General features: G+C 60.9%; 3 protein-coding genes and 1 long non-coding RNA gene across 9 annotated transcripts; 3 read left to right on the top strand and 1 right to left on the bottom strand.

The window, feature by feature from the left end:
* The first annotated feature begins 1,091 nt into the window (after nucleotides 1–1,091).
* On the top strand, nucleotides 1,092–10,258 carry MAFG (MAF bZIP transcription factor G). Of its 4 annotated transcripts, none has more exons than XM_008013292.3 (3): nucleotides 1,092–1,304; nucleotides 5,266–5,330; nucleotides 5,424–10,258. In XM_008013292.3, exons 2-3 carry the CDS (start codon nucleotides 5,295–5,297, stop codon nucleotides 5,874–5,876), a joined length of 489 nt encoding a protein of 162 aa, XP_008011483.1. In that variant the 5' UTR covers nucleotides 1,092–1,304; nucleotides 5,266–5,294; the 3' UTR covers nucleotides 5,877–10,258. The 4 variants fall into 4 exon arrangements, with proteins under 4 accessions (XP_008011483.1, XP_037849057.1, XP_037849059.1 ...); XM_037993129.2 differs by lacking the exon at nucleotides 1,092–1,304 and adding an exon at nucleotides 1,794–1,958; XM_037993131.2 differs by lacking the exon at nucleotides 1,092–1,304 and adding an exon at nucleotides 1,983–4,624.
* A 72-nt stretch (nucleotides 10,259–10,330) lies between these two features.
* Nucleotides 10,331–17,106, top strand: SIRT7 (sirtuin 7). Its single transcript, XM_008013291.3, has 10 exons — nucleotides 10,331–10,489; nucleotides 10,561–10,698; nucleotides 10,811–10,915; nucleotides 13,166–13,236; nucleotides 13,335–13,407; nucleotides 14,115–14,213; nucleotides 14,287–14,523; nucleotides 14,652–14,732; nucleotides 15,166–15,272; nucleotides 16,436–17,106. The coding sequence occupies exons 1-10, from the start codon at nucleotides 10,334–10,336 to the stop codon at nucleotides 16,632–16,634; spliced, it is 1,266 nt and encodes a 421-aa protein (XP_008011482.1). The 5' UTR covers nucleotides 10,331–10,333; the 3' UTR covers nucleotides 16,635–17,106.
* Nucleotides 10,890–11,828, bottom strand: LOC140708736 (uncharacterized). The gene is made up of 2 exons (XR_012088953.1): nucleotides 11,721–11,828; nucleotides 10,890–10,960 (listed from the first exon to the last, which is right to left on the bottom strand). It is a non-coding gene; the product is annotated as an uncharacterized lncRNA (long non-coding RNA).
* Nucleotides 17,107–17,564: 458 nt separating the features above from the next.
* PCYT2 (phosphate cytidylyltransferase 2, ethanolamine) lies at nucleotides 17,565–24,686 on the top strand. 3 transcript variants are annotated; one of them, XM_008013288.3, is made up of 14 exons: nucleotides 17,565–17,733; nucleotides 19,390–19,478; nucleotides 19,945–20,106; nucleotides 20,343–20,409; nucleotides 21,117–21,201; nucleotides 21,375–21,419; nucleotides 21,553–21,675; nucleotides 22,077–22,215; nucleotides 22,421–22,503; nucleotides 22,793–22,870; nucleotides 23,246–23,311; nucleotides 23,519–23,584; nucleotides 23,813–23,901; nucleotides 23,976–24,686. In XM_008013288.3, exons 1-14 carry the CDS (start codon nucleotides 17,645–17,647, stop codon nucleotides 24,085–24,087), a joined length of 1,293 nt encoding a protein of 430 aa, XP_008011479.1. In that variant the 5' UTR covers nucleotides 17,565–17,644; the 3' UTR covers nucleotides 24,088–24,686. The 3 variants fall into 3 exon arrangements, with proteins under 3 accessions (XP_008011479.1, XP_008011480.1, XP_008011481.1); XM_008013289.3 differs by lacking the exon at nucleotides 21,553–21,675 and having other exon boundaries at nucleotides 17,567–17,733; XM_008013290.3 differs by lacking the exon at nucleotides 19,390–19,478 and having other exon boundaries at nucleotides 17,624–17,733.
* The last annotated feature ends 135 nt before the right edge of the window (nucleotides 24,687–24,821 follow it).

Below are 24,821 nucleotides of genomic sequence, written 5' to 3'. Positions count from 1 at the left end.
CACTCCCGGCCCCAGGGCCCCGTGTGCCGTTTTGTACACTAAGGTGGAGGCCTCGGAAGCCACGCCAGGACCATATCATGCCCCTAGAGCCTGTGAGACTCGGGCTGTGCCCAGAGCAGGGGGGGCACGACCCCGACGACCAAACACACCACCATAAGAACCACACGCAGCCCCACAGCGCACATGGCGACAACGTGCTGTGGGGTTGGGAGGACTTTCTGGGGTCTGGCAGGGACGGGCGGAGGGACGCTTCTGAGCCTTACACCGCACGGCTTCGGGACTCCGGGGCCGGCCTCCGTCCACCTGCATCATTCACGGACGGAGCCCAGGAGGACCCCACAGCCTGTCCCCGCCCCTTCCTCCCCGCTCACCTGCTGGCAGGGCGGCCACCCTTCCCCTCCCCGGCTTTACAGCTGCGAAGGGAAGAGGGTGGAGGAGAAAGTCCAGACACGGGATCCCCCGTTTCCCTTCCTCCTGAGTCCTCGACCCCTGCCGCTGGGCATCTCCAACAAGCAGCGAAGTCTTCCCCGGGCCGAGCTCTGGGCACACGTGGCGCAGGAGGGGCCCAGGCAGCTCCGGGTCTGCTGCGGGGTGGGGGGGATCGCCCCCCGCTGCTGGGAGCTGCCAGGCCGTTCCCGCCCCGCGCTTCTCCGGGACCCCCGACTTGGAATCGCGGGACCCCGGCGGCGCCGTCCTGACGCAAGAGCGCCTCCACGTGGCAGGGCCCAGGCCAGCGCCGCCACCACTCGAGGGGGCGCACGCAGAACCTGCCCTAGCCCGGGCACTCGAGCTGGAGAACGCCGACGCCGTCTGCGAGCTTGGGCAGGGGCCCTGGAGGGCGGGCGCAGGAGCCAGACGAGGCGCGCTCGGGCTGCAGGACGCCGGGGGCTGGGGGTGGGGACCTGGCGCTCTGGCCGAACGCCCAGGCCCGGCCCGTGAGACGCCTACCCGGGCTGGCGCAGCCAGTGTTGCCAGGGACAACGGCGCGCGGGTTGCGCACGCGCAGTTTGCCCTCCCGCCGCCGCGCCTTCCCCTTTAAGCGCCGGCCGGCCGCGTCGCCGCTTCATGAATGGAGCCCACGTGACCAAACATCATGTGACGTCTGTGGAGCGGCGGCGGCGGCGGCGGCGGATCCCGAGCCTGGTCCGGCCCGGCCTTCCCAGCGCGCTCGGCCCGGCCCGCGCAGGCGGCGAGTCCCCCGAGCCCTGGGCCCGGACCCCTCGCACCGGTCCCTGCCCCGCGCGGCCTCGGAGCGCGCGCGGCCCCGCCCCGTCCCGGCCTCGGCCCGCCGGGCCCGCAGTGTGGTGAGTGCAGCGGCGGCGGCGGCGGCGGCGGGCCCGGGTGGCGGGGGCGGCGCGGCGGGGGCGGCGGGGCCCGAGAGGGCGCGCGGGTTGGGCTCCTCCCAGAGCTAGGCGGGCGGCTGGAGGCCCGGCGGCGGGGGCCGCTGGTTTCGGGTCTGCCGCGCACCCTGCTGGCGGCCCGTGCCTCGATTTCCCCAGCGGTCAGGAGCCAGCTCCTGCCCCTGCCGCCTGGGTGCCGGGGGTGGGCCACGGGCGGCGGCGGACCCGCGGAGCCGGGCGAGTGCGGAGCGGACTCGGAGACCCGGGCGTCCTGGAGGGAGGGGCACCGGACGGCGGGAGGAAAGGGTGGGGTCGAGTGAGGCGCCCGGGGGTCCGCGCCAGGGCCCGGCGGCCCGGCCCGCGGCTGCTGATTCATCAGGTGGCCGCGTCAGCGCTCCCCCGGCGCGGGGGTCCGCTACGAGCCGGGGAGGAGGGGCGGCGGTGGGGGGGCTGCGGGGAAGACCTTGCCCCTGGCTCGGGCTCGGGTTCCGTCAGTCGCGTGCCAGAGCCCGGAGGGAGACTTGCTGAGTCATCAGCATGAGGTCACTCGGTGCTCAAGCTGATATCGGAGGGGATTGGAGCGAGGGGCCTCGGGGACTAAAAGGCCGCCAGCGGGAGGTGAGAGGGAGCCTTGGGGATGTGGGAGGGGGCCAGGCCCGGCGCCTTGGGGTGCCTGTTTAAGTGAGCGCCGAGCGATCCAGTTGAAGGCAGGGGTGCTTGAAGAGGAAGTGGGGGTGGCTCGCTGCAGGTGTTCTCCCGGGGTCAAAGGTGAAGCCCCGGGCGGTCCACCCCTTCCCAGGCGGCTCTTTTCCGGCAGCTGGTCCTGGTCCCACGTCTGGAGCAGTTTCCCAAACTGGGAAATAGTTCCCTGAGTGAGGGAGGGGAGGAGCTTCGGTGGGCCGAGCTAGCCAAAGGGGAAGTCAGCTTTCCCTGGGACTGGCCTGGTTGGACAGCCCCTGGCTAGAGATCGAGGCCCTGGGAGAAAGAGGGGTGTGTGTACCAAGCCCTGGGTGACAGTGGGTTGGGTGGGGAGGAAGCAGGGGCAGCTCTACCAGGAAACGGCAAGGGGGAGGAAGCAGCCCTGCCTCTCTCCCTAGCTGGCGCTGGAGTCTGGGTTGAGACTGTAGGTGGTGGGAGCTTCAGGGTGCCTAGCCTTGGGGTGCGGCAGATGGGCTGGTGTGGATGGCACAGGGTGGCAGAACGCAGCACCCAGTCACCCCAGAGTTGCCCCTACCTGAAGTGGGGTCTCAGTGTTGTGTGAAGTTAGCAAAGGGAGTGACCCTGCTGGGTGTCAGGCCTGGCGCAGGATGCTTAGAAAGTGGCAGCCTGGGGGCGATGTGGCCAGAGCCACCTTTCCTTGGGTGTGTGGAGATTCACGAAGGTAGACTTCCTTTGCCCAGGAGTTTATGGCTGGGTTAGGCCACTTTGTGGTTTGCCCTCAGTGATCTCCCTCCGCATGCCCGTGTGCACACACACACATGCACACAAACACAGTTCCACTCTCAGTGAGCCCTGGGGCTTATAGATTCCAGATGTTTCAATGCTTCAACTGACCTTTGACCTAGAGTTTGATGCCCTGAGAAAATTTCGGGGTCCTGGAAGGGCGTTTATGTGCATCTTCTCAGTCACTTATGCATCAGTGGAAACTAAGTTTTAGGTTCTGTTCAAAGAGTGACTTTCATGAACTGAGAGCTTATGGAGCAGAGACCATGACTGCCAGGGAGTTTCGGCCACTGGGCTCTGCAGCCGATCGGGGCTGTCTTTGTTCAGGCACGGGAGTTTCTACTTTAGCCAAAGGAGACGGAGCTCCCACATCTCTCTCCCTTTCCTGGCTCTCAGTGTGAATGGGTGGACCAGGTACCCTGGTAGGTTGCGGGGCCTTGACCATCTGTGCCTCCTGTGTGAGGTGGGCTTAGCCTTTGCGGGAGCAGAGGGTGTGTGACAGGACCCAGCTCTGGCCAGCCTTGAGGGCTGGAGGAGGACTGGGGTTGGGGCAGCATCTCTTCAGTCCAGCTCCTGGGATCCCTGCAACGTCCCTCTGAGCCCAGCTCCTGAGGCTGTCTCTGCTCTGCGTGTGTCCGTGTATCCCGGTTTGCCAGAGGCCAGGCCAGGAGCCTGGAAGCACTGGTTGTGCTCAGGCCTGCCCCTCCCCCGCCCCAGGCACACCTTTGATTAGGAGGCGATGGGTTGCGCTTGTGCTGAGTTCAGGCCTTCTGCGGAGGGCAGAATCTGTTGAGGAGGCACTTTTCTGTGTGATCTCTTCAGGAAGTCACCGCTGTCATTGTGCTTAGCAGCAGGCGTGGGGGCGATGGGGGTGGGAGAAGCTGGGGCCAGGGCAGTGTCTCTGCACCCTGACTCGAGGCTGGGGGCCTGTCTCCTGGGGCAGTGTCCTGCCAGATGTGTAGGAAAGAGCTCCTGTGGGCCTTCTGACCTCCAGCTCAGGTCTACCCCATCCTTTATTTGGAAGAATCCAGTGGCTGGAGTCTTGGGACCTTGCTTCTGAGCTGGCTTGACTGTGGAGAGGGGTCTCTGGCCTCCCCTCCCTGCTCTGGGCTTGCAGCCTCACGTCCTGGTCCAAGGCTGGGTGAGGTGGAGTCTTGACCCTGGTGAGAGTAAGAAGCCCCCCAGCCCATAATTTCCTGAAATGCTCCTGGCTGCTCTGGAGGAGACTCCCATCTGTCTGCATCAAACCTGGAAAGTGGGGGATGGAGCATGGGGTGGGGTCCATGCCCAAGGGTCTGGTGGGACCTGGACTTAGCTGGGAATCCCAGATGGGTTTCTGGGATGAGGTGCACAGAAATATCCGTAGCAAGAAAGTGAGAGCGGAGTGCTAGAGGGACCCGAGTGGGTGAGAGTTGATTGTTTAGTCCAGCCTCCCCAGCACTTTTGTTTTTGCTCCCTGACCCTGTGGGAATTGACCCGGGGCAGGGACCAGAGAGCAGGCTGCCACTTGGAGGGGCTGGCTCCACCATCCTTCAGTTGGGCAGGCCCCGGGGTGGCTCACTGTGGGAGCCCTTGTGAAATACCCTGGATGGGGTGGGGCAGGGGCTGCTTCCTGCAACCCAAAGCCACAGGATGGTTACTCCATCAGTGGAGGAGGCAGACTGGGAGGGCCGGAGGGGCCTCAGGCCAGGCTCCTCCCAGCTGATGGCCTGCCACCTGGAAGGTGGGGGAACTCCCTGGTCAGTCCTGCCAACAGACCAAAGCTAGATGGACAGCCCACCCTCAGCTTCTCAAAGTTAGGAGACTGAGAGACTCGGGGTTCCCTACAGCCTCCTCTCTGGGTAGGTCCCCAGTGGGGCCCCTGTGCACCCAGGGAGCAGGGGGCTTTGTCTCAGGCCAGCTCAGGGGAGATGGTTGTAGGAGGTAGGACCCTGGAAGATGCACGCACAGGGTCACTGGCTGGCCCTCACCTGCTATTGGTCAGGCTGGCCTTTCTGGCCCCCAGCAGCTCGGCTGCGGCTCTCCTGGGGCGCTGTTGGCTGGCGGGCCCAGGGAGTGCGGGCGCGGCGGGGGAGCAGGAGGCAATGTGCTGAGTCAGCGTGACTCGCCAGGAACAGCCGTGCTCTGGGGCAGTGCTGGGGTTATTTTTAAAGCTCCCGGCTTCCTTCTAGGCCTGCCTCTCCCGCGTCTTATTCCTTCTAATCTCTCCCCCGCCCCTTGTCTTGCGCCTGCCTCCCTAACAGCCTTCAGTTCCCCTTCTCCCATCAGACCTTCCTGACCTCCCACCTGGTTCTCTGAGGGTAGGGTGGACAGAAGCAGCTCAGCCTAGCCTGGGAGAGGCCAAGGGCTGCCTCCGATCAGGTATTGGGGGCTGGGCACCTGGGCAGCAGGCTGGGGTGGGCTGTGCGGCAAGGGCTCTGTGAACTGGGGTCGGGGGCGAGGGTGGTCTCCAGGGTACTGACCTCTGCTCCATGTCTTGCAGAGAGCGCCTGCTCGCTGTGCCCCCGGGTTATGACGACCCCCAATAAAGGAAACAAGGCCTTGAAGGTGAGTGGGCAGGGACAGGAGCCTTCAGGCCCGGGGTTGGGGGGCACAGTGGGCATGCCCGCGTGGCCTGTGACCCTGTGCCCTGTGCCCCAGGTGAAGCGGGAGCCGGGTGAGAATGGCACCAGCCTGACGGATGAGGAGCTGGTGACCATGTCGGTGCGGGAGCTGAACCAGCACCTGCGTGGCCTGTCCAAGGAGGAGATCGTCCAGCTGAAGCAGCGCCGGCGCACGCTCAAGAACCGCGGCTACGCTGCCAGCTGCCGCGTGAAGCGGGTGACGCAGAAGGAGGAGCTGGAGAAGCAAAAGGCGGAGCTGCAGCAGGAGGTGGAGAAGCTGGCCTCGGAGAATGCCAGCATGAAGCTGGAGCTCGACGCACTGCGCTCCAAGTACGAGGCGCTGCAGACCTTCGCCCGGACGGTGGCCCGCAGCCCCGTGGCGCCAGCCCGGGGCCCCCTTGCCGCCGGCCTGGGGCCCCTCGTCCCAGGCAAGGTGGCCGCCACCAGTGTCATCACAATAGTAAAGTCCAAGACGGATGCCCGATCGTAGGGACGCGCGTCTGCCCAGGCGGGTCTTTGCGGGGCCACTAGGCACATGGCGAATTTGGCTGCCCTGTCCCTCTGTTTCCTTCTCTTCTCTTTCCTCCCTCTCTTCCCTGCCCTTCTCTCTTCCCTGCAAAGCACAACCTGTACCCCAGGGGCGCCGGGCTGAGCCCCTTTGTCATTGTCGTCGTGTGTTTTGTATGTTGGGATTGGTCAGTTCGGCGGTGACGTGGGGTCGCGCCAACCCCTTTTGTACCAGGGCCATGCAGTCTTGGAGTCCAGAGTTGGTGCTGTGGGAATGGACTTGAGAGAGTTGCGGGAGAGAGAAGGAGAAGGCACGCTGGGCCTCACGTGTCCCCGAGCAGTGAGGGTTCCAGTGTGCCCTCCACTCCCGAGTGGCCGTAGGCTTGTGGGCTGGGAAGGATTCACTCTCTTTAGCCCCAGGAGGGCAGCTCAGCTTAGCCCAGCACAAAGAGATGGGCTCTGCTCTGAGAGTAGGGCGGCCTTGAAGGCCCTGATGGGTGGACCACCAGCCTGGGCACAGTGGTGCTGGGGGCGTGCAGTTGGGGCCAAGGGCTGTGCGCTCAGGCCTGACCCGTTGCACTGAACAAGACCAAATCGCTGGCTGTGCACTTACGTGAGGGTGAGTCCAGTGTGCCCTGCGATGGGTCCCGTGTCACTGTTTACATGACCTATTTGTGTGGTTATATAGCCCTTTATTTAAAAGAGAGAAGTTCCTTTTACAAAGTTATTAAATTAATTATATGTTTAAAAGTTAAAGAAAAAAAGAGCTGCAGAGTATTTATAAAACTGTCTTTTAGAAAAAAAAAAAACAAGCAAGAAGACCATTTGACCATATAAATGGAAAAGGGAAGAAAGTATAATAGAAACTTTGCTAGTTAAAAAAAAAAGAAAAAAAAAAAAAACAAAAAAAAATCCCTTTCTTGTAAACTTACGGACAACTCTTTGTGGCTGTTGGAGTTTAGTTTTTATATACACAGAGTTATCAGACATTATTTATAAAACTTAGTTTAAAAAAAGACAAAAAAAAAAAAGCCAAGCCGTGAGCCGACCAGAAGGCCGTCCTCTTTGATATCTTTTGCAATTGTACCGAAAGTGACTTACTCCTCTGCCCTTCCTGCTTCCGTCTCTTGCCGGTGCCGTGGTGTCGTCCGTGCCTGGTGAGGTTTTGTGCAGCGGTAAAGTGCTGGTGCTTCTGGTGACCTTTGACCTGTGGGTGTCACTTCTTGTGTCTGTTTTCCCGTGTTCGTTTTTTGGGTTTAGTTGTGCTTTTGCTTCTGCTGGCTTGCCGGACCTGGGCTGGGGTGCCAGATGGCACCTGCTGCGTCAGAGCTCAAGGAGTCTGTGCCCACCACCAGCTCCTGGTCCCTAGGAGGTGAGACGTGGGGTTCTGTCACACTCCCCCCCGACTGAGCCTTGGCTACATCTGTGTCTAGGGCTTGGGCTGATCTGGTGGCCGGGTAGCTGAAACTGGGGGCCCCTTGGGGCCCCCCCACACTGCTCCACACCCACCACCTCTGGCCTTGGGTGGTGGTGGTGCAGGGACCAAGGAGTCACTGTGGGTGGCCACAGGGCTGTGGCCAAGCGTTCCCTGGCTGTCTTCCTCTGGCCTCAGTTTTGTTCCTATAGGCTTCATGTGGGGCCTCAGCCGGGGAACCCCCGGGGCCCGCACCGTGGGCTGCAGGTTTCACCGCCTACTTGATCCCTGAGGTGTTTCCATGCTGCGGGTGGTGCTTCCAGGCAGAGTGGTTGGGGGCCCACCAGGGGCAACCCTTTCTTCCTTGTCCCTGCCTCACTCTGAGAGCCTTGGGAGTGTCCACCAGTGCAGACAAGGGCTACAGTCTCCAGGGCCGGTCTTGTCCCTCTTCTCCGCTGGTCCACGCTGGCAGCTCTTGGCTTTGGGCCTGCCTTCTGCCTCCCTTTGGGATCTGTGTCTTCCAGGGATCAGCTGCTTGGCTTCTGCTGGAGGTGCCTCCCTCTGGGGGCCCAACCTGCCTCCTGCTCCCAGTTCCTCGCCAGAGGCTGCTGCCCTTCCCGGCTGGGCTCAGGAGGCTCCTTATAGGCATATGACGGGGAAGGGGTGCCCCCACCCACCTCCAAGAGGCTGCAGCCCCGTGTCTGGCCATGTGAGCCTTGGCCTTTCATCAGGGCTGCTGGTTTCTCTGTGGGGCCCAGACTGCTGTAAAGCACACAAATGGGGGCTGGTAAGATGAAAAACTGGCCTGACAGGGCTTAACCCTGTGGGTGGTGGGATTTTGATCCAAGAGTTTGGCCTGGTGTGCCCATGAGATGGGAACAGGGATGTACCATCAACCCTTGTCATCTTAATGAGCTTTTCTTTGCTCTAAGCATTCAGAGACAAGTCCTGTTTCTGCCTGGGTCAGCCTGAAAATGGAAATTTTGGCTGTTGATTCATGTCATTTAGTGACTTCATCCCCCTCCCCTCAGTCTGATCTTGTGTAAGTAGAATCCAGGCGTTAGTTGGAATCATATCATAAGTATCCATAAAGAAAATGTCATGATCTGCCTTGGAGCAGGGATAAACAGGCCCTCCCTGTCCTTGTGCGGCCCTCACTTTTGTCCTGGCTGCGGGTGGCCCTCCATTTTGAGCTCCTCTGCCAGGCTGCAGACCTGGAGGCAAAGGGAGTGCGGAAGAGGAGGGTGTAAGGGTCGGCGCGTGCTGAGTGGGAGGTGCAGGTGCTGAATGGGAGGTGCAGGTCCTCGGTGCGTTGGCAGAAGAGGCTTCTGGAGTTTCGAGGCCATACCTCCTTTCAAGAGCTTTGGATTTGGAGCGACTTCCCTGGGTCTAGGGGAGTGTTCCTATCCCTTGTGAGGCCAGCCCTGTGGAGCCACTCTGCCCCTCTTCCCCTTCCCCTGGATTTCCTGACATAGATGCTGTGTTCATGTGCAGATGTGAATGTGCTGTCCTTCTGATCTCTGTTAATCCCGCTTTCCTACTGAGAGGGTGGTGGTCTCTTCTCACCTCAGTTTTTCTGACACAGCGAATCGAGGGCTTTGGCCAAGGCCAGGTCTCTCAAACTTGTCCGCCAAGTAAACCGTGATATATGTCTTCCCTTCCACCTTGACTTTGCCCCAACTCCTTTATCCTAACATGGACACTCAGATTTCAGAGGACTACCCAGCAGGGACAAGTCACCTCTCACCCGGAGAGTGAGGCCCCTGGCTGCTGCTCCGGGTGGCGCTGGTGTTGCTGGGGCTTCAGCTCTTGGTGCACGTTTCAGATATGTGTGCACACTTCTGACCGGTGGTCAGGGCCCGGCCCACGGCTCTGAGCGGCTGCAGCCTGCTTTGGGACGATGGTCAGGTCCCATGTTGTCCCTGCTGCCTCCCTCTGGAGTGGCCACTTGGCCAAAGCTCCCATCCACATCTGGAAAGTCTGAGCTGCGGCCTGCTGCCCCGTTTCCGCTCTGGGATCTTGTGAGTTACTTTTTTAGGCTGTGGTTTGGTGAAAGGAACCAACACAGTAACGATTTTTCCCCCCAGAAGCCACTGAATAATTCTTTTTGGTGTATTTTTGCCTTCCTGTTGGCTGTCTGGCCTTGGAGCAGGTCGGGAGAGTGAAGTACATAATCAGTGCCACACAGAGGCAGGGCATGTCTGAGACTGATGCCTGTCCTGCCTCTGGCCTGTGTCCTGGGTGTGTGCCGTACCTGCTGGGCCAGTCCCACACATTTCCACCCTGCCCCTGGAGCAGCAGCTTTGATACCATGGGTGTCCCTTGAGTCTGAGCTAGAGTGTGTCCCCGATAAACTGTGAGACCTCCCTGTTCTTGGTGACCCCAGTTGGGCTTTGACCCCTCCAGCAACCTTGTGTCCCATCCCTGCCCTTCCTCCCACCCCCTCAATCTGCTAGTCCCTGAAGCCTTTAACCAAACGGGAGTGGGCACAGAAAGCCTTCTCCTGGCAACAGGACAAGGGCTGCCCGCGTGTCCAGCCCTGTTGCTCTCCTGGCACTGAGAGGTGGATCCAAGCAGAGTTGATCAGTCCCCCTGCCTGCCCTGCCTAGGTCTAGCCAGGGGAGGTTGTGTGTGTGTGGGAGAAAACCCCGGGATGTGCTGGGGTGGGATGGAGGTTATTAAAGATCTAAGTGAGGAGGGGCTGGGGTTTGGATGCGGGGTGAGGCCCGAGCGCTCACACTTCGTGTAGGGCTGGCAGGGGCCTGACCTCGGGCAGGGCAGTGGCCTTGGTGCCCCACCCCTGCCCTGCGCAGTATTTATTGCTAAATTATTGTCCAGGAGGGGCAGCACTGGGCCTGGCCCCCCGGGTATTTATTGCTGTACATAGTGTATGTTTGTGATATATAAGGTTTTCTTTATTTTGTATATGATCAATAAACCTTTTAAAGAGACTGGCAGGTGCTTCTTTGGGGCGACGCGGCGGGCGGAGCCGGAAGAGGTGGGTGGGGGCGGGACCCGTCTTGCGCATGCGCCCTGAGCGCGGCCTGCCGTGTAAGGCGGAAGCGGAAGAGCGGGTCTCCAGGGGAGCGATGGCAGCCGGGGGTCTGAGCCGCTCGGAACGCAAAGCTGCGGAGCGGGTCCGGAGGTTGCGGGAGGAGCAGCAGAGGGAGCGCCTCCGCCAGGTACGCCGCCGTCGCTCCCCGGTCCGGCTATGCCCGGCCCGCGCCGCCGCTCACCGCCCGCCTGCCCGCAGGTGTCGCGCATCCTGAGAAAGGCGGCGGCGGAGCGCAGCGCCGAGGAGGGCCGGCTGCTGGCCGAGAGCGCGGACCTGGTAACGGAGCTGCAGGGCCGGAGCCGGCGGCGCGAGGGCCTGAAGCGGCGGCAGGAGGAGGCGAGTTCCGCGCGCGGCGGCCGCGGGCGCCCCCGGTTTCGGGAGCAGCTGGGGCGACGGGCGGTCCTGGGTGGGGCGGCCCGGGGCGGTGACCATCCTGGCGTCTTGGCAGGTGTGCGACGACCCGGAGGAGCTGCGAGGGAAGGTCCGGGAGCTGGCCAGCGCCGTCCGGAACGCCAAATACTTGGTCGTCTACACAGGCGCGGGAATCAGCACGGTAGGGAGGGAGGCGGGGGCGGACCCCAGGACGGAGTACGCGCTCCTGTAATCGCGAAAAAGTCGCCTTTAAAGCAGCTTTAAGGTTTTTTCCCTTTCTTAGAGAAACACGAAATGACCAAAACTTACCTAAGGTAAACGCTTTTTAAACGCTTGGTTTGTGGTACAGCCAGTTAAAAACAGACAAGGAGCAGAGATACGAATGGGGTGTAGTAGCCGACGGCTCGCAGTCACCCCCAGGTTATGTGGACAGAGCTAAGCCCAAAGCTGTCGTGATTCTCCACTGTGTTCTCTCCATGTTGAGGGAAGATAAGTAGAAAGTGACACAGTAAGAGCCGGAATACACCAGGTGAAGGAGAGAATTGCATTGTGTTTTGAGAAGTTTCACTGACAAGTTATCCTGGGCTGTGGGACATCACTAGCTTTGAAAGTGTAGCTGGCACGTCGTCCATCTAGTCCGATGGGTGAGTGTGGAGTGCTGGGCATGCGTAGGCATAGCAGATCTGAATGCCAGGTGATTTGTGTTCTCAGGAAGCCTTTAGGTGACAAGAATCAGGCATGTGAACAAATAAGCATAATGTAAAGCTGGCTGTGCTGGATCACTAGAACAAACCCAGACACACACTATGTGCTCTTGGAGTTGGGAAACCTACCTGGGTTGGCTTTTTGTGGGAGGTAGCCTTGATTGGGCCTTGAAGGATGGGTGAAATTTACAGGAGAAGGTGGGAATGAGGCACGCCAAGCAAAGAAGAGCAGAGGCTTAGCAGGAAGAATGCAGAAAGGGAGTTCACTGCTGACTCAAATACCTGGGGCACTGGCGTTTGGTCTCCTCCCTCCACAAGTCACATGTGAAAGTCCAGTCACGCTGGGCGCGGTGGCTCATGCCTGTAATCCCAGCATTTTGGGAGGCCGAGGTGGGCAGATCAATGAGGTCAGTAGTTCAAGAACAGCCTGGCCAACATGGTGAAACCCTGTCTCTACTGAAAATACAAAAATTAGCCGGGCGTGGTGGCAGGCACCTGCAATCCCAGCTACTCGGGAGGCTGAGGCAGGAGAATCACTTGAAACTGGAAGGCAGAGGTTGCAGTGAGCCTAGATCGTGCCACTATACTCCAGCCTGGGCGACAGAGCGAAACTCTGTCTCAGAAAAAAAAAGTCCAGTCATGTAATTATGTAACAGTCATGTGACCTGTTATGGCGCTTCCAATGGCAACTAGAAGCACATGCAGCTTGTGGATTTCATCTGAGTGTAACTGAGGTTTCCATCTTGAATGTGACTGTCCAAACCACTGCCAGGGGGTGGTGCATTTTTCTGAGTTTAAGCAGGAGTCAGGAGTCCCCAAAAGGGAACAGAAGGCACCTTGATCCTGGCATATCTTCTGTGCCCTCTCTGGGCCTCAGTTTGTTTCACAGGATTGAAATCCTGGAAAGTTAGATGCTTATCTCATCTGGAGAAGTTGTTCTGCCTTTTTGTTTGTTTGTTTGTGTGTATTTTTTTTTTGAGACGGAGTCTGGCTCTGTCAGGCTGGAGGGCAGTGGCACGATCTCGGCTCACTGCAAGCTCTGCCTCCCGGGTTCACGCCATTCTCCTGCCTCAGCCTCCCAAGTAGCTGGGACTACAGGTGCCCACCACCACGCCCAGCTAATTTTTTGTATTTTTAGTAGAGATGGGGTTTCACCGTGTTAGCCAGGATGGTCTTGATCTCCTGACCTTGTGATCCGCCCACCTGGGCCTCCCACAGTGCTGGGATTATAGGCATGAGCCACCGCGCCCGGCCTATTCTGCCTTTGGTAAGGTGGAGCAGGAACAGTCAGCACTGGGACGTGAGAATGGACAGTTGCCTGCCCCCACCTAGGGATTTACCTTTTGCTAAATGTGTGAGCCGTGGGCTCAGCCCTGGGGGCACTTAGGAACATGACTAGTCTTCCCCTGTGGTGTGGAGGACACATGTGCCACAGAGCCCAGCTTTGTGCTCGGTGCCAGAGAGGCTTGTGGGGACAGGCAGGGCTGCGTGCAACCTGGAAGGAGAGCCAGGCTAGGCGGGAAACAGAAGTCCAGGTAGAAGGGAGGAGCCGAATTGGGGTGCACTTCATATGGGCTCAGGCAGGTCAGCCTGTGAAATGAATAGATGCCAACATGCAGGCCAGCCTGGAATGTGGCAGGAGCGACAACGGTTCCCGTTTCTGGGAATTCTGCCAGTACCTATGGTGGTGCCTTTTTACTTGGCTTACTTTTTTTCTCGACATGCAGGCAGCATCTATCCCAGACTACAGGGGCCCTAATGGAGTGTGGACACTGCTTCAGAAAGGGAGAAGCGTGAGGTAAGTGGGCCAGGCGCGGCCTCCCACATAGGCTGAGCAGAGGCAGCATGGGCCTGAGCTCCGGCTGTCCTCACCTTGCCTTCCTTTCTGCCTGGCAGTGCTGCTGACCTGAGTGAGGCCGAGCCAACCCTCACCCACATGAGCATCACCCGTTTGCATGAGCAGAAGCTGGTAAGAGCCCTGGGTGGCTGGTACACTGCCAGGGACCAGGCAGAGCACCTTGGTGCCCAGTGGGCAACTGCATCCTCCCTCCGTCTACCAGTTGACTCCCACCATGAGCACCCACCAAGTGGGTTAGGCCCCAGATTGGATCCTCCCATGCGTCCTCTCGAGGACAGAAGGGGAGCGCCCCCTCTGAACCATCCTATCCACAGCCAGCCTCATCCTCAGAGCTGCTGGTGGCCTTTCCCCTTTGTGATTCCATTGCATTTTTCTTTGGACCTCAGAAGCCATCCTGGTCACAGGGGAGGCTTATAGGACAATCTCTGGGGACCTTCTGCTGAACACCTTCAACCAAGGGGTATAGGGGTTGACCTGCCTAGGTCCCCAGGCACCTGAAATGTCATGACCCAAGAGAGCATGGATCCGGAGTGGAGTGGCCCTTGCCAAAGCCCTGAGCCACTTCCCATCCTTGCCTTGACAGTGCAGTGTCTTGCCCTCCCAGCCACTCCGGGTGCATCAGGGCTGGAGAAAGGACATAGCCCCTCCCCACCATAGGCCCTCTTGAGTCCTGGTGGTTGGACCTGTTGTGTTTTACTTTCTATGGCTCTCTGCGGGGTCGGAGCTAACCCTGGTCTTGGGAGCCATCGGCTGCGCTCATAACAGCCTCGCTGTGGCTGAGTACTGACCTCCCCGTCACCACCCGTTCTGCCTTCCAGGTGCAGCATGTGGTGTCTCAGAACTGTGACGGGCTCCACCTGAGAAGTGGGCTGCCGCGCACGGCCATCTCAGAGCTCCACGGGAACATGTACATTGAAGTGAGCAGTCCTGCGGTGACTCGGGGTCTCCACGGGCAGGCGGGTCCCATTCACTGTGCCCTCTTGCCTCCAGGTCTGCACCTCCTGCGTTCCCAACAGGGAGTACGTGCGAGTGTTTGATGTGACGGAACGCACCGCCCTCCACAGACACCAGACAGGCCGGACCTGCCACAAGTGTGGGACCCAGCTCCGGGACACCATTGTGCACTTTGGAGAGAGGGGGACGTTGGGGCAGCCTCTGAACTGGGAAGCGGCGACTGAGGCTGCCAGCAGAGCAGACACCATCCTGTGTCTAGGGTCCAGCCTGAAGGTACGTACTGATGACACCAGGGATGAGCCGAGCCCCTGCCTGCCCGAGGGTGTCCAGCTCTGTTGCCCAGCACTCTACAGACTTGTCCCCCTGTGTGTGTGCTGTATCTGTCTTGTCTGTTTCCGCAGGTTCTAAAGAAGTACCCACGCCTCTGGTGCATGACCAAGCCCCCTAGCCGGCGGCCGAAACTCTACATTGTGAACTTGCAGGTAACTTGGGTTCTGAGAGTCACATCCTTAGACCTGGGTTTTAGAACGCAGAGCCGGAGACACCCCACACCCATGCACCAGAACGGTCTGATAGGGCCCCCGTGGGTGCTCAGGGAGCACTGACCGAGCCCACGGGCCGAGGCTGACAGGCCACCAGGAAGGGTGCTCAGGGAGCACTGACCGAGCCCACGGGCCGAGGCTGACAGGCCAGCAGAAAGGGTGCTCAGGGAGCACTGACCGAGCCCACGGGCCGAGGCTGACAGGCCACCAGGAGGGGTGCTCAGGGAGCACTGACCGAGCCCACGGGCCGAGGCTGACAGGCCACCAGGAAGGGGTGCTCAGGGAGCACTGACCGAGCCCACGGGCCGAGGCTGACAGGCCACCAGGAAGGGTTGGGCTGCTCTTACTCTCACTCGGCTTTCCCTGTCCTCAGTGGACCCCGAAGGATGACTGGGCTGCCCTGAAGCTACACGGGAAGTGTGATGATGTCATGCGGCTCCTCATGGCGGAGCTGGGCTTGGAGATCCCCGCCTATAGCAGGTGAGTGGACCATTGCAGCAGCCCGCTTCCCTGCACCTCTGTGTGCTGGGCCGTGTCTGTCTTCTCTCGTGAGCTGAGCGTGGAGGAAGCTCTGAGGTGTTTGCAGCAGTGTCTGAGGCATGACTGAAGCGTGGTGGTCTCCAGAGGGCCTGACCTCAGTGGTTGGCGGAGACCCTGCATGTGCCACTCCTGCCCTGGCTGATGTGGCACACACAGTCCCCGCGGGGAGAGGGACTCTGCCCACGTGCTCCTGCTCCAGGCCTCCCCGTGGAGCTCTTCAAGATGCCTGGTGGGAAGCATCTTGAGGGGACGAGCACTTGGCAGCTCTGGTCAGACAGAATCTGTGTGCTTGGTTTTGGGAGTTGGCGTACTTTGGGAAAGCTTAAACAGACTGTGCCTTAATACAGAATTTGTGATAATTTAGACTTGGTGTATGTATTGAGTAAAAAGTTTACACTCTCTTTCTCTGTGAATTTTCAGGGTCTTATAGGGGAAATCAATAACTTCTTTTAATCAAAGGGTTCAAGAAATTAAGGATCCCTTCACCTTCTGGGCCTGGCACTTCTTGTATGTTATGTGTGTGGTGTTCTGTGATGTGGGCTATCGTGTACTGTATTTTTTTTTTACATTAACTTAGCTCATTTTCCTTATCAGTGCGTATCTGTATCTTAAGTTATGATCTGTGGTTCTGCATCTCAGTCAGACACATGCTTTCTTCACGGTGTCGTCTGTAGGCCACGCCTCCCTAGTCAGCTGGGAAGGGGGAGAGGGTCTGGTCCACCTGCCCCTGGCGGTACAAGTGGAAGGTGGGGCCCAGAGTTGCTAGTGACTCATCCCTGGAGACGGAGGCAGCCCTGGGGCCACTGCTGCCCTGTCCTGTGTGTGCACGCCGCTCAGTGGTGGACGAGGACACGGAGTTCTGAGGAGACCAAGCTAGTGTGGGTGCTGACCTTTGAGTCACCACCTAAGAGGTGACCTCTCCCGCATCCGTTCTGCAGCTTGATAACAATGAAGCTGCCACCAACCAGAGCCCAGCCGCAGTGGACACAGGGGAGGGAACGGGATGGGAAGGCCAGGGACCGCAGGCAGCTTTCCCGAACTGGGGTGGGTGTGGCTGTGAGAGGCTCCCAGGCCCGCCTGATGCCGCTTTCCCTTTTTGGCAGGTGGCAGGATCCCATTTTCTCACTGGCGACTCCCCTGCGTGCTGGCGAAGAAGGCAGCCACAGTCGGAAGTCGCTGTGCAGAAGCAGAGAGGAGGCCCCACCTGGGGACCGGGGTGCACCGCTTAGCTCGGCCCCCATCCTAGGGGGCTGGTTTGGCAGGGGCTGCACAAAACGCACAAAAAGGAAGAAAGTGACGTAACCTGGTGCTCGATGAAGAACAGTTGGCACTTTGCAGATGGCCAGTGTCACGGTGAAGGCTGGGTTGTCCCCACGGGTCTAGTGAGAACTCTTTGGGGATGACGTTTTCACCGTGACATTTTTAGCCATTTGTCCTTGTGGAAGCCCCTTGCACTGCTGCGGTTGTCCCCTGATACGACTTGGCCATGGAGGACACCTGCCCATCCGGCCTCTATGTCAAGAGGTGGCAGCCACACTTTTCTGTGAGAACGGAACTCGGGTTATTTCAGCCCCGGCCGGCAGAGTGGAAGCGCCCAGCGGCCTTTCCTCACTCACCAGGCCAGTCTCAGGGCCTCACCCTATTTCTACTACTTAATGAAAAAGTGTGAAAACTTTATAGAACCCTTTCTGTACTGGACGTGCGGCAGAGGGGTGGCTCCGAGCCTCGGCTCTATGCAGACCTTTTTATTTCTATTAAACGTTTCTGCACTGGTTTCCAGTGTCCCCAAGTGGTCGGCGGGGGCTCCCCGGGCTCAGATTTGCTGCCTGGCAGCGCGGTCCTGGCCTAAAACCCCCTTGGTTGGAGAAGGGACAAGTGTAGATTATTGTGCCAAAAAGTAACTAAGAAAAAAGGGGGGGTGGGACGCCGGCTCGCGGCACTGCCCGGCCATCCCAGCACCAGGTGTGGACAGTGCGGAGAGGCCAGGTGTGGGCCGGAGGCGGGTCTCCGGCCGCGCGGCACACGCCATTGGCTGTGCGTTTGGAGGGGGTGGGACTCTGTCAGGGGCTCACGCCATTGGCCGCGCGCGGAGGTGCGGTGGGGCGTGGCCTTCGGGGGTGGGGCGCCGGCCGGAGGGCGCGCGGCGCGGTGGGGGCGGTGGGGGCGGGGCTCGGGCCGAATGGCGCACGCTATTGGCCGTGTGCAGCGGGTGAGGCCCGCGTGACGGCGGCTGAGCGTGCGCCTGGCGGGGCGGGTGGCGGCGCTGTAGTCGCTGGGAGCTGCCAGGCTGTCCGCACCGCCGCTGCGGGGCCATGATCCGGAACGGGCGCGGGGCTGCAGGCGGCGCAGAGCAGCCGGGCCCGGGAGGCAGGCGCGCCGTGAGGGTGTGGTGCGACGGCTGGTGAGCGCGGGACCGGGGCGGGCCGCGGGGACGCCGGGACCGGCTTCCTTCCGGGGCGCCGCGCCAGCCGTTGCCCGGGGACCGGGCCTGCGTTCTGGGTGGCGTCCTCGTCTGGCGTGGGCCGGGGCTGGCAGGCTGCGGGGCGCACCCGCCGGGAGGGTCGGGCTACGGAGGCTCCGCGCCCTGCCGTGGGCGCCCCGGTCTACCCCTGGCGGAGGCCCCGCCCGGTCACACCGACCTCCGGTGCAGCCACCGTGCTGAGATCTGGAGCCACGGCCTCCCTGCTTCTCCGTAACCACCAGCAACCAGCTTGCCCGGCTCCGGTCCAGGGGTTCCCCTGGCCTCCGGGCGAGCGTCCCTGTAGGTGGACATCGAGTGTGACCTGCCTGTCCGGGACCCGCAGTGAAGCCCGCGGGCTCCCGGGTCCTCCTCCCCGGGGCTAGAATGCAATCGGTCTTCCCTGGCCAGTCACACAGAGGGCATTGTTTTAAGAAAAGTTTAGGGTTGTCAACAAGTGAAAGAAAGATGACCGTTACTGATAATTTGCTACCTCTGACCCTTTCACGTGCCTGCCGCATAGAATCCCCGAAGCAAGCGCCTCTGATTAGCCCTTCCCAGGAGAGCAGGCAGGGCCTTGTTCCCTGTGTCTGAGTCACCTCTGGGCGAAGGAATGTGGCTTTGTGTCAGTGGACTTTGACCTTGCCCTGACCAGGCCCCAGCCCCATTCCAGGCTGTGGTCCCCTGGCCTAGCCTCTGACCCCTCCTCCCCTCCAGCCTGTCCAGTGGGTACATGGGCCCGCCAGACTTCACCCTGCATGTCTGCTGGGACTCCGTGCACTGTGGCAGGGGTGCTGGGAGGAAGCAGTGGTGTGCAGTGGAGCAGCTCTGTGCACTGTTCGGGCTGCCAGGGTCACACCTCTCCTGGAGAGGCAGGGACAGCTTCGTCCACTCTTGAGGGGATGGGCAGCTGCTGTAAGGAAGTGTCGAAGAAGCCAGGCCAGCGGGGCCCAGTTGGTGACAGGGTTGTGTAGCTTTGGGCTTGAGAGTTCACGTTAGCAGACCCAGATTTATGAATGAAAACTCTAGAACCAGGTGGCAAGGCAGTGGCTGTACATCCTTAGTGTTAAGCCTGGGAAGCTTCAGAGGCCGTCAGGGAGGAGGAAACAGGATTTTCAGGGCGATTCCCAAGGTTTTATTTTGTGGTTGGATTTGTTTTGGGTTAGCCCCAGGGACTGTTCGCTTGTTGTAGTCTAGGATCCAACCCTACCCCAAGAGTTAACATTGGCCTATTTTAAAGTGACTGCCCAGGGCAGGTGATATTCGGTGAGGGGATAGGACACGTGGCCCTGCAGCTCACCGTGGGCTCCAGTCTGTCCTGCACCCACCAGTCCTCTAGACCCAGCCAGGCCTTGACGTCTCTGCCCCCACCACCCTTTCTATATCTGGCACAGGGGTCCCACCGTCAGGCCCAGGAGTCATTAGGGTGGAGAGCTGAGCACCTACATCTTCTGAATCCCAGTCCCAGGGCTCCCAGCAGCAGCTTCTCAGAGTGCTTCCTAAGGAGTCCTCAGAGGAGCAAAACTCTGCCCCTAAGCCACAGGGCCACCTGGCCCCCACCCTTGGCACAGGCACCACCCACTCTCTTTGTCTCCACAGCTATGACATGGTGCATTACGGCCACTCTAACCAGCTGCGCCAGGCACGGGCCATGGGCGACTACCTCATCGTAGGCGTGCACACTGATGGTACGCACAGGTGGCCTCGCCCACCCATGGCCCCCCAGCCCTCCTGTGGGTTGCGCCCATTGACTGAAAGCCTGCAGGCCTGGGCCGCCTTGCCAGGGCTCAGCTGTAGGGGAGAGCACTGTAGGCTCACCCAGCCCAGCCCCAGCTGAGGATGGCCTAATGCCTTTCCCATCTTGCACTTCCTGTCCCAGCTAAAGAGAAGGGGCACCTGCTCCCCAGCATGGCTCCCAAGCCTTCAGGGGCTGAGCACCTGCTCTTCAGAAGAAATCTCTGCCTTTGCCTGAGACCCTCACAGGGGAGACAGCCACCCCAGTTGACCAGCACTAGTGGGCTAAGGGCCAGGCGAGACAGACAGCCTGCCCCCACCGGCCCTCTTGTGTGGCTACAGCTGGGTGCTGGGAAGGGCCCTCGTACGCAAGCAGCCAGGTGGGCTGGGTCCCCAGTCTCCTTGTTGTCCTTTTCCTAGAGGAGATCGCCAAGCACAAGGGGCCCCCGGTGTTCACTCAGGAGGAGAGATACAAGATGGTGCAGGCCATCAAATGGGTGGACGAGGTGGTGCCAGCAGCCCCTTACGTCACTACACTAGAGACCCTGGACAAATACAACTGTGACTTCTGTGTTCACGGCAGTGAGTGGTGGGCCTGGGGGCCTGGGGACATCAGGTGGCTCAGGATCAGATCTGCTGGTGGGACATCTGGGAACAGGGGGCCTCCATGCCCTTCGAGGATCTGAGATGTTTCCGGGCCCCTACCTAGAAATGGGCACGCGGGCACTAGGGCAGGCCAGGGGCTGAGAGGGTCCTGGGCTCTGAAGGGTCTGATGGCTTTGAGTTAAGGATCCTTGTCCTTGTGTGTCACTGCCTAGATGACATCACCCTGACTGTAGACGGCCGGGACACCTACGAGGAGGTAAAGCAGGCCGGGAGGTACAGGTGAGTCTCCACCATGGACCTGGCCATCCAGGGAGCTGGACACTGGGCTCCCTCCTGGCTCGTGCTTTGCTATTTCCCGGGAGCCCGTGAGGGGAGCGTCTGGGCCCTGAGTCATGTTCCTCACTCCAAGGACCGGGAACTTGAGGGATGGAGGTGCCATTGTGGGATGGCCTGGAGGCCCTCACCATTTGGTGCTGCAGACCCGTGGCCTCAGGGCTCCAAAGGCACAGCTTTGTGAGGTGGCAGCTGTTGAACTCGGGGGACATGGCTGGCACTGCTGGGGAGCTGGCACTATATCTGAATTACCAGACGTCAGGGACATGAGGCCAGTGGCTCCTGCACGGGATGCTGCAGCTGAGAATTCATTCAGCTACAGATGCTCAGCGTTCAGGACGTGGGTGTGAGGGAGGCGGGGAGCAGAGCCACTGCCCAAGTGCCCGCCCTCTCCCCGGCATTGCACACCTGAGCCCCAGCAGGGGTCCTTTTCTGTGCTCCTGTCACTCCCTTTAGTCAGTAAAAGCGTGGAAGCCTTCCCCACGTTCCCAACCCAGGTCTTCTGTTATAGCCTTGCGCAGGGAGGGGACCCTCGTCTTTGGGGCAGCCGTGGGTTCTGCCACAGCAGGGCCGCTAGTGTCCCTAGTGGTGGTAGCAGGAGACAGCCTTCCAAGTGTCCCAGGCTGAGACCCCACTCCCGCTCTGTCCCCCAGAGAGTGCAAGCGCACACAAGGGGTGTCCACCACAGACCTCGTGGGCCGCATGCTGCTGGTGACCAAAGCCCACCACAGCAGCCAGGTGAGTCGGGGCGGAATCCCCAAGGCCCCTGGGTCAAGGTCGCCAGGGGAAAGGAGGGGCACCTCCCTGCCCCCTCAGGGCCCTCCTGCCCACTGCTCCCCATCCCCACCCAGTCCTGGGGTGGCCACGCCTAGAGGGCAGGCCCCTCAGCCCTGCTCTGCCCTTCTGTGCAGGAGATGTCTTCTGAGTACCGGGAGTATGCAGACAGTTTTGGCAAGGTGAGTGCGGCCGTGGAGGGGAAGCTGAGCACGCAGCTGCAGGGGGCTCCCCCGGCCACCTGTCCTGGGCATCCCTTGGGGAAAGGCCAGCCCAGAGCCTCACCCTCCTCTCTCCCTCCCTGGCACTGACCAGGCACTGACTGCCAGGTTCGGCCGACTGGTGGACGCTGCGGGGGAGGGCAGGCAGCGGTGGTACCGGCTGGCCGGTCACAGCAGCCACTGCTTGGAGGAGGAGCAAGGACTTGCCTGTGGACAGGTGTTCTCTAACCAAGTGGCCTGGCCCTCTCTCCCTTTGTAGCCCCCTCACCCGATACCCACTGGGGACATACTTTCCTCAGAAGGATCCTCCCAGGTGACCAGACAATGGTCTCAGGGTGCCGGGTCCCTCCCAAGGGCTGTGTGCACTAGCCGCCGGGCTCCTTGCCTCCTCCTGGCGGTCTCTGTCTGGGCTCAAGTGGTGTCAGCTGTGGTGCCTGCTGTGGTTGTGGGGTGGCGCCACAGTCCTGCCTGACACCTGGCCTGGCAGTGTGTCCCCCGCCTGAGGTGACTGGCTGGAAATGGGATTGCTGGCAGGCCACAGCTGAGGGTTTGGTGAGCTGGCGAGGGCAGCACCTGGGAGGCCTCCCCAGCCAACCTGCTCCCTCTCTTGGCTTGCAGTGCCCTGGTGGGCGGAACCCCTGGACCGGGGTATCCCAGTTCCTGCAGACATCGCAGAAGATCATCCAGTTTGCTTCCGGGAAGGAGCCCCAGCCAGGGGAGACAGTCATCTATGTGGCTGGCGCCTTCGACCTATTCCGTATCCTCTGAACCTCTGCTGCTCCCTACGTGTGCCACATGGGGTGGGACCCCGGGGCCTCACTTTGACTCCCTAGGGCCCCAGACTGGGCTGGTTTGCAGGGGAGCAGCTGTCGGCAGGGAGGATGGCGGGGAGGCCCTTGGGCATGAGCTGTCAGGGAGCTGCCACCTGTCATCTCCATCCCGACTGCTTAACCTGGGCACAGACATCGGGCATGTGGACTTCCTGGAGAAGGTGCACAGGCTGGCAGAGAGGCCCTATATCATCGCGGGCTTACACTTTGACCAGGTCACTGCCCTCTTGCTCCCTGGGCCCCTGAGCAGCTGATGGGCCCTCGAGGGGCCTAAGGGTTGGTGTTGGGTGGAGGTGGTCTCTAGGAGGAGGCCCCAGGTGAAGTCAGAGGAGACCCTGCGGCGGGGGGGTGATCGTGGGCTTCTGGGGTCCAGAGCTATCCTGTCTGGGGCATCCCTACAAGGGCGGGCACCCTTCCCGACTTCTTACCCTGAGGGTCAGCTGGGAGGGGCACACCCTGTCCCCCCAGGGTTCCGGGGCTGAGCTAGCCTCACTCTGGCCACAGGAGGTCAATCGCTACAAGGGGAAGAACTACCCCATCATGAATCTGCATGAGCGCACCCTGAGCGTGCTGGCCTGCCGGGTGAGTGGGGCCAGGAGCCAGCCCAGGGACGGGGACATTCCCACAACATCCCCCCACCAAGAGCCTCCCTGAGCCGGGGCAGGGGGCTTGGGTCCTGGCAGAGCCGCACCCAGCACCCCGAGCTCTGTGGCACATGCCCAGACCTGTTTGTTGAGGCGGGAGGAGGGGTGGTCGGGTCTCCAGGTGCTGTTCCTTCTTGCCTCCTGGAGGAGCCCCAGGGGTCCTCAGCCTGCCCAGCCTATCCCTGCTTTGACCAGGTCACTGCCCTCTTGCTACTCACTGGAAGCCCCGTGTCTGGGCCATCTCCCACTACCCTGTGGCCCTGGCTTACCAGTAGCAGGGACCGTGCAAGCCTTTCTGCTACTGTCCCCATAGTACGTGTCCGAAGTGGTGATTGGGGCCCCGTACGCAGTCACAGCAGAGCTCCTGAGTCACTTCAAGGTGAGGCTCTGCATGGGCTCACCTCGTTCCCACATGGGCTGGGAACACGGGCGGGCTATGGGCTCCTCCTACACAGGGCCTAGGAGGTGCCTGGGCTGAGGAAGGGGCAGGGTCAGCTCTCCCAACCCCCAGGGCCTGTGCTGGGCTGTGGGTGGCTACGGCAGCTGCCTCCCCAGGGAGGGCTCCTGACCCCCACTCCTTCTCCAGGTGGACCTGGTGTGTCACGGCAAGACGGAAATTATCCCTGACAGGGACGGCACCGACCCATACCAGGTGGGTCATGCTGGCCCTTGCTGGGCACAGGGGTTGCCACTGGCACCTCCCAGCCATTTAATGTCTCACTGTGCCTACCTGGGAAACTGGCATCGTGGCTGCAGCTGCTCTGACTACACCACTCCCACAGGACCCTGGGCACTGGTCTCCCTCTGGGGCAGGGCACCGGATGGGTCTTGGGGAGGTCAGCAGGGACCTTCATCCCGCTCCTCCTCTCCGGACCCCCAGGAACCCAAGAGAAGGGGCATCTTCCGTCAGATTGACAGTGGCAGCAACCTCACCACGGACCTCATCGTGCAGCGGATCATCACCAACAGGTGCAGCTGGGTGGGGGCACCTTGGAGCCGCCTCGTAGGCGCTCTCTACTAGACTTACCCTGCCCTCCCCCCAGGTTGGAGTATGAGGCACGAAACCAGAAGAAAGAAGCCAAGGAGCTGGCCTTCCTGGAGGCCGCCAGGCGGCAGGCAGCGCAGCCCCTGGGGGAGCACGATGGCGACTTCTGACCTGGTGGAGGCCTTGGCCGGCCCTCCCCCTGCTCTGCTTCTGCACCTTCTGCATTTGGACATAGGACTCTGCAGGGCCACCCTCTCTAACTGGCCTGGCTCTGGAAGGGCTGGTGACGACTCTGCCTCCTGCCTGCCTTCAAGGTGCCTGGTTTGCAGCAGACTCTCCACCCTTTCCAGCGAAGCTGCTCAGAGAGGGCGTCCAGCACAGTGGAGAGGCCGGCAGTGAGATGGGCAGACGGCACCTGCAGCCCGAAATGCAGCACTCCTGCGTGCGCCCCCACCTGGTCCCCGGATGTCCCCACCACCTGGACAGAGGCCACATTGACTGCCTACCCAGCTGTGGCAGGAGGTGCAGAGCGGAGGGCTTTAGGGAGCAGCGACTGCGGTCACCCCTTTAGTTCTCTGGGTGCAGACCACAGCACCTCCCACTTGGCACCCCCCAACACGGTGTCCTGCCACCCGGCGCCGGCTCCAGGAAAACACGCTTGCCTTCATTCCCAGCAGCTTCGCCGCTCTCCTTATGGACTCTGTTCTGTTTGTACGTGGCTGATGTAAATCTCTTTGGTACAACCAAATAAAGCCTGGTGGCACTGCTGCGTGGGGCTCCCAGCCCTGCTGGGAAGGACCAGGGAACCACCCAGCAAGCAGAGCCTCTTGGCCCTGCCCCGACCATGCACCCAGCAGCCGGGTGTGCAGTGGGCAGCCTGGCAGTGAATGAAACCCCGGCCTCC

The sequence above is a fragment of the Chlorocebus sabaeus genome, chromosome 16 (genome assembly GCF_047675955.1).
Source record: "Chlorocebus sabaeus isolate Y175 chromosome 16, mChlSab1.0.hap1, whole genome shotgun sequence".
NCBI classification, from domain to species: domain Eukaryota; kingdom Metazoa; phylum Chordata; class Mammalia; order Primates; family Cercopithecidae; genus Chlorocebus; species Chlorocebus sabaeus.
This window is presented reverse-complemented; position numbering and strand designations above follow the sequence as displayed.

Excerpts from the sequence above, each read along its gene's own strand:
- MAFG (XM_008013292.3), top strand. The coding sequence starts at position 5,295 with ATGACGACCCCCAATAAAGGAAACAAGGCCTTGAAG. Across the intron at positions 5,331-5,423 it reads AAGGAAACAAGGCCTTGAAG|GTGAAGCGGGAGCCGGGTGA; the intron begins GTGAGTGGGCAG and ends CCTGTGCCCCAG.
- SIRT7 (XM_008013291.3), top strand. The coding sequence starts at position 10,334 with ATGCGCCCTGAGCGCGGCCTGCCGTGTAAGGCGGAAGCGGAAGAGCGG. Across the intron at positions 10,490-10,560 it reads AGAGGGAGCGCCTCCGCCAG|GTGTCGCGCATCCTGAGAAA; the intron begins GTACGCCGCCGT and ends GCCTGCCCGCAG. Across the intron at positions 13,237-13,334 it reads CAGAAAGGGAGAAGCGTGAG|TGCTGCTGACCTGAGTGAGG; the intron begins GTAAGTGGGCCA and ends TCTGCCTGGCAG.
- PCYT2 (XM_008013288.3), top strand. The coding sequence starts at position 17,645 with ATGATCCGGAACGGGCGCGGGGCTGCAGGCGGCGCAGAGCAGCCGGGC. Across the intron at positions 17,734-19,389 it reads AGGGTGTGGTGCGACGGCTG|CTATGACATGGTGCATTACG; the intron begins GTGAGCGCGGGA and ends TTGTCTCCACAG. Across the intron at positions 20,107-20,342 it reads TGACTTCTGTGTTCACGGCA|ATGACATCACCCTGACTGTA; the intron begins GTGAGTGGTGGG and ends GTCACTGCCTAG.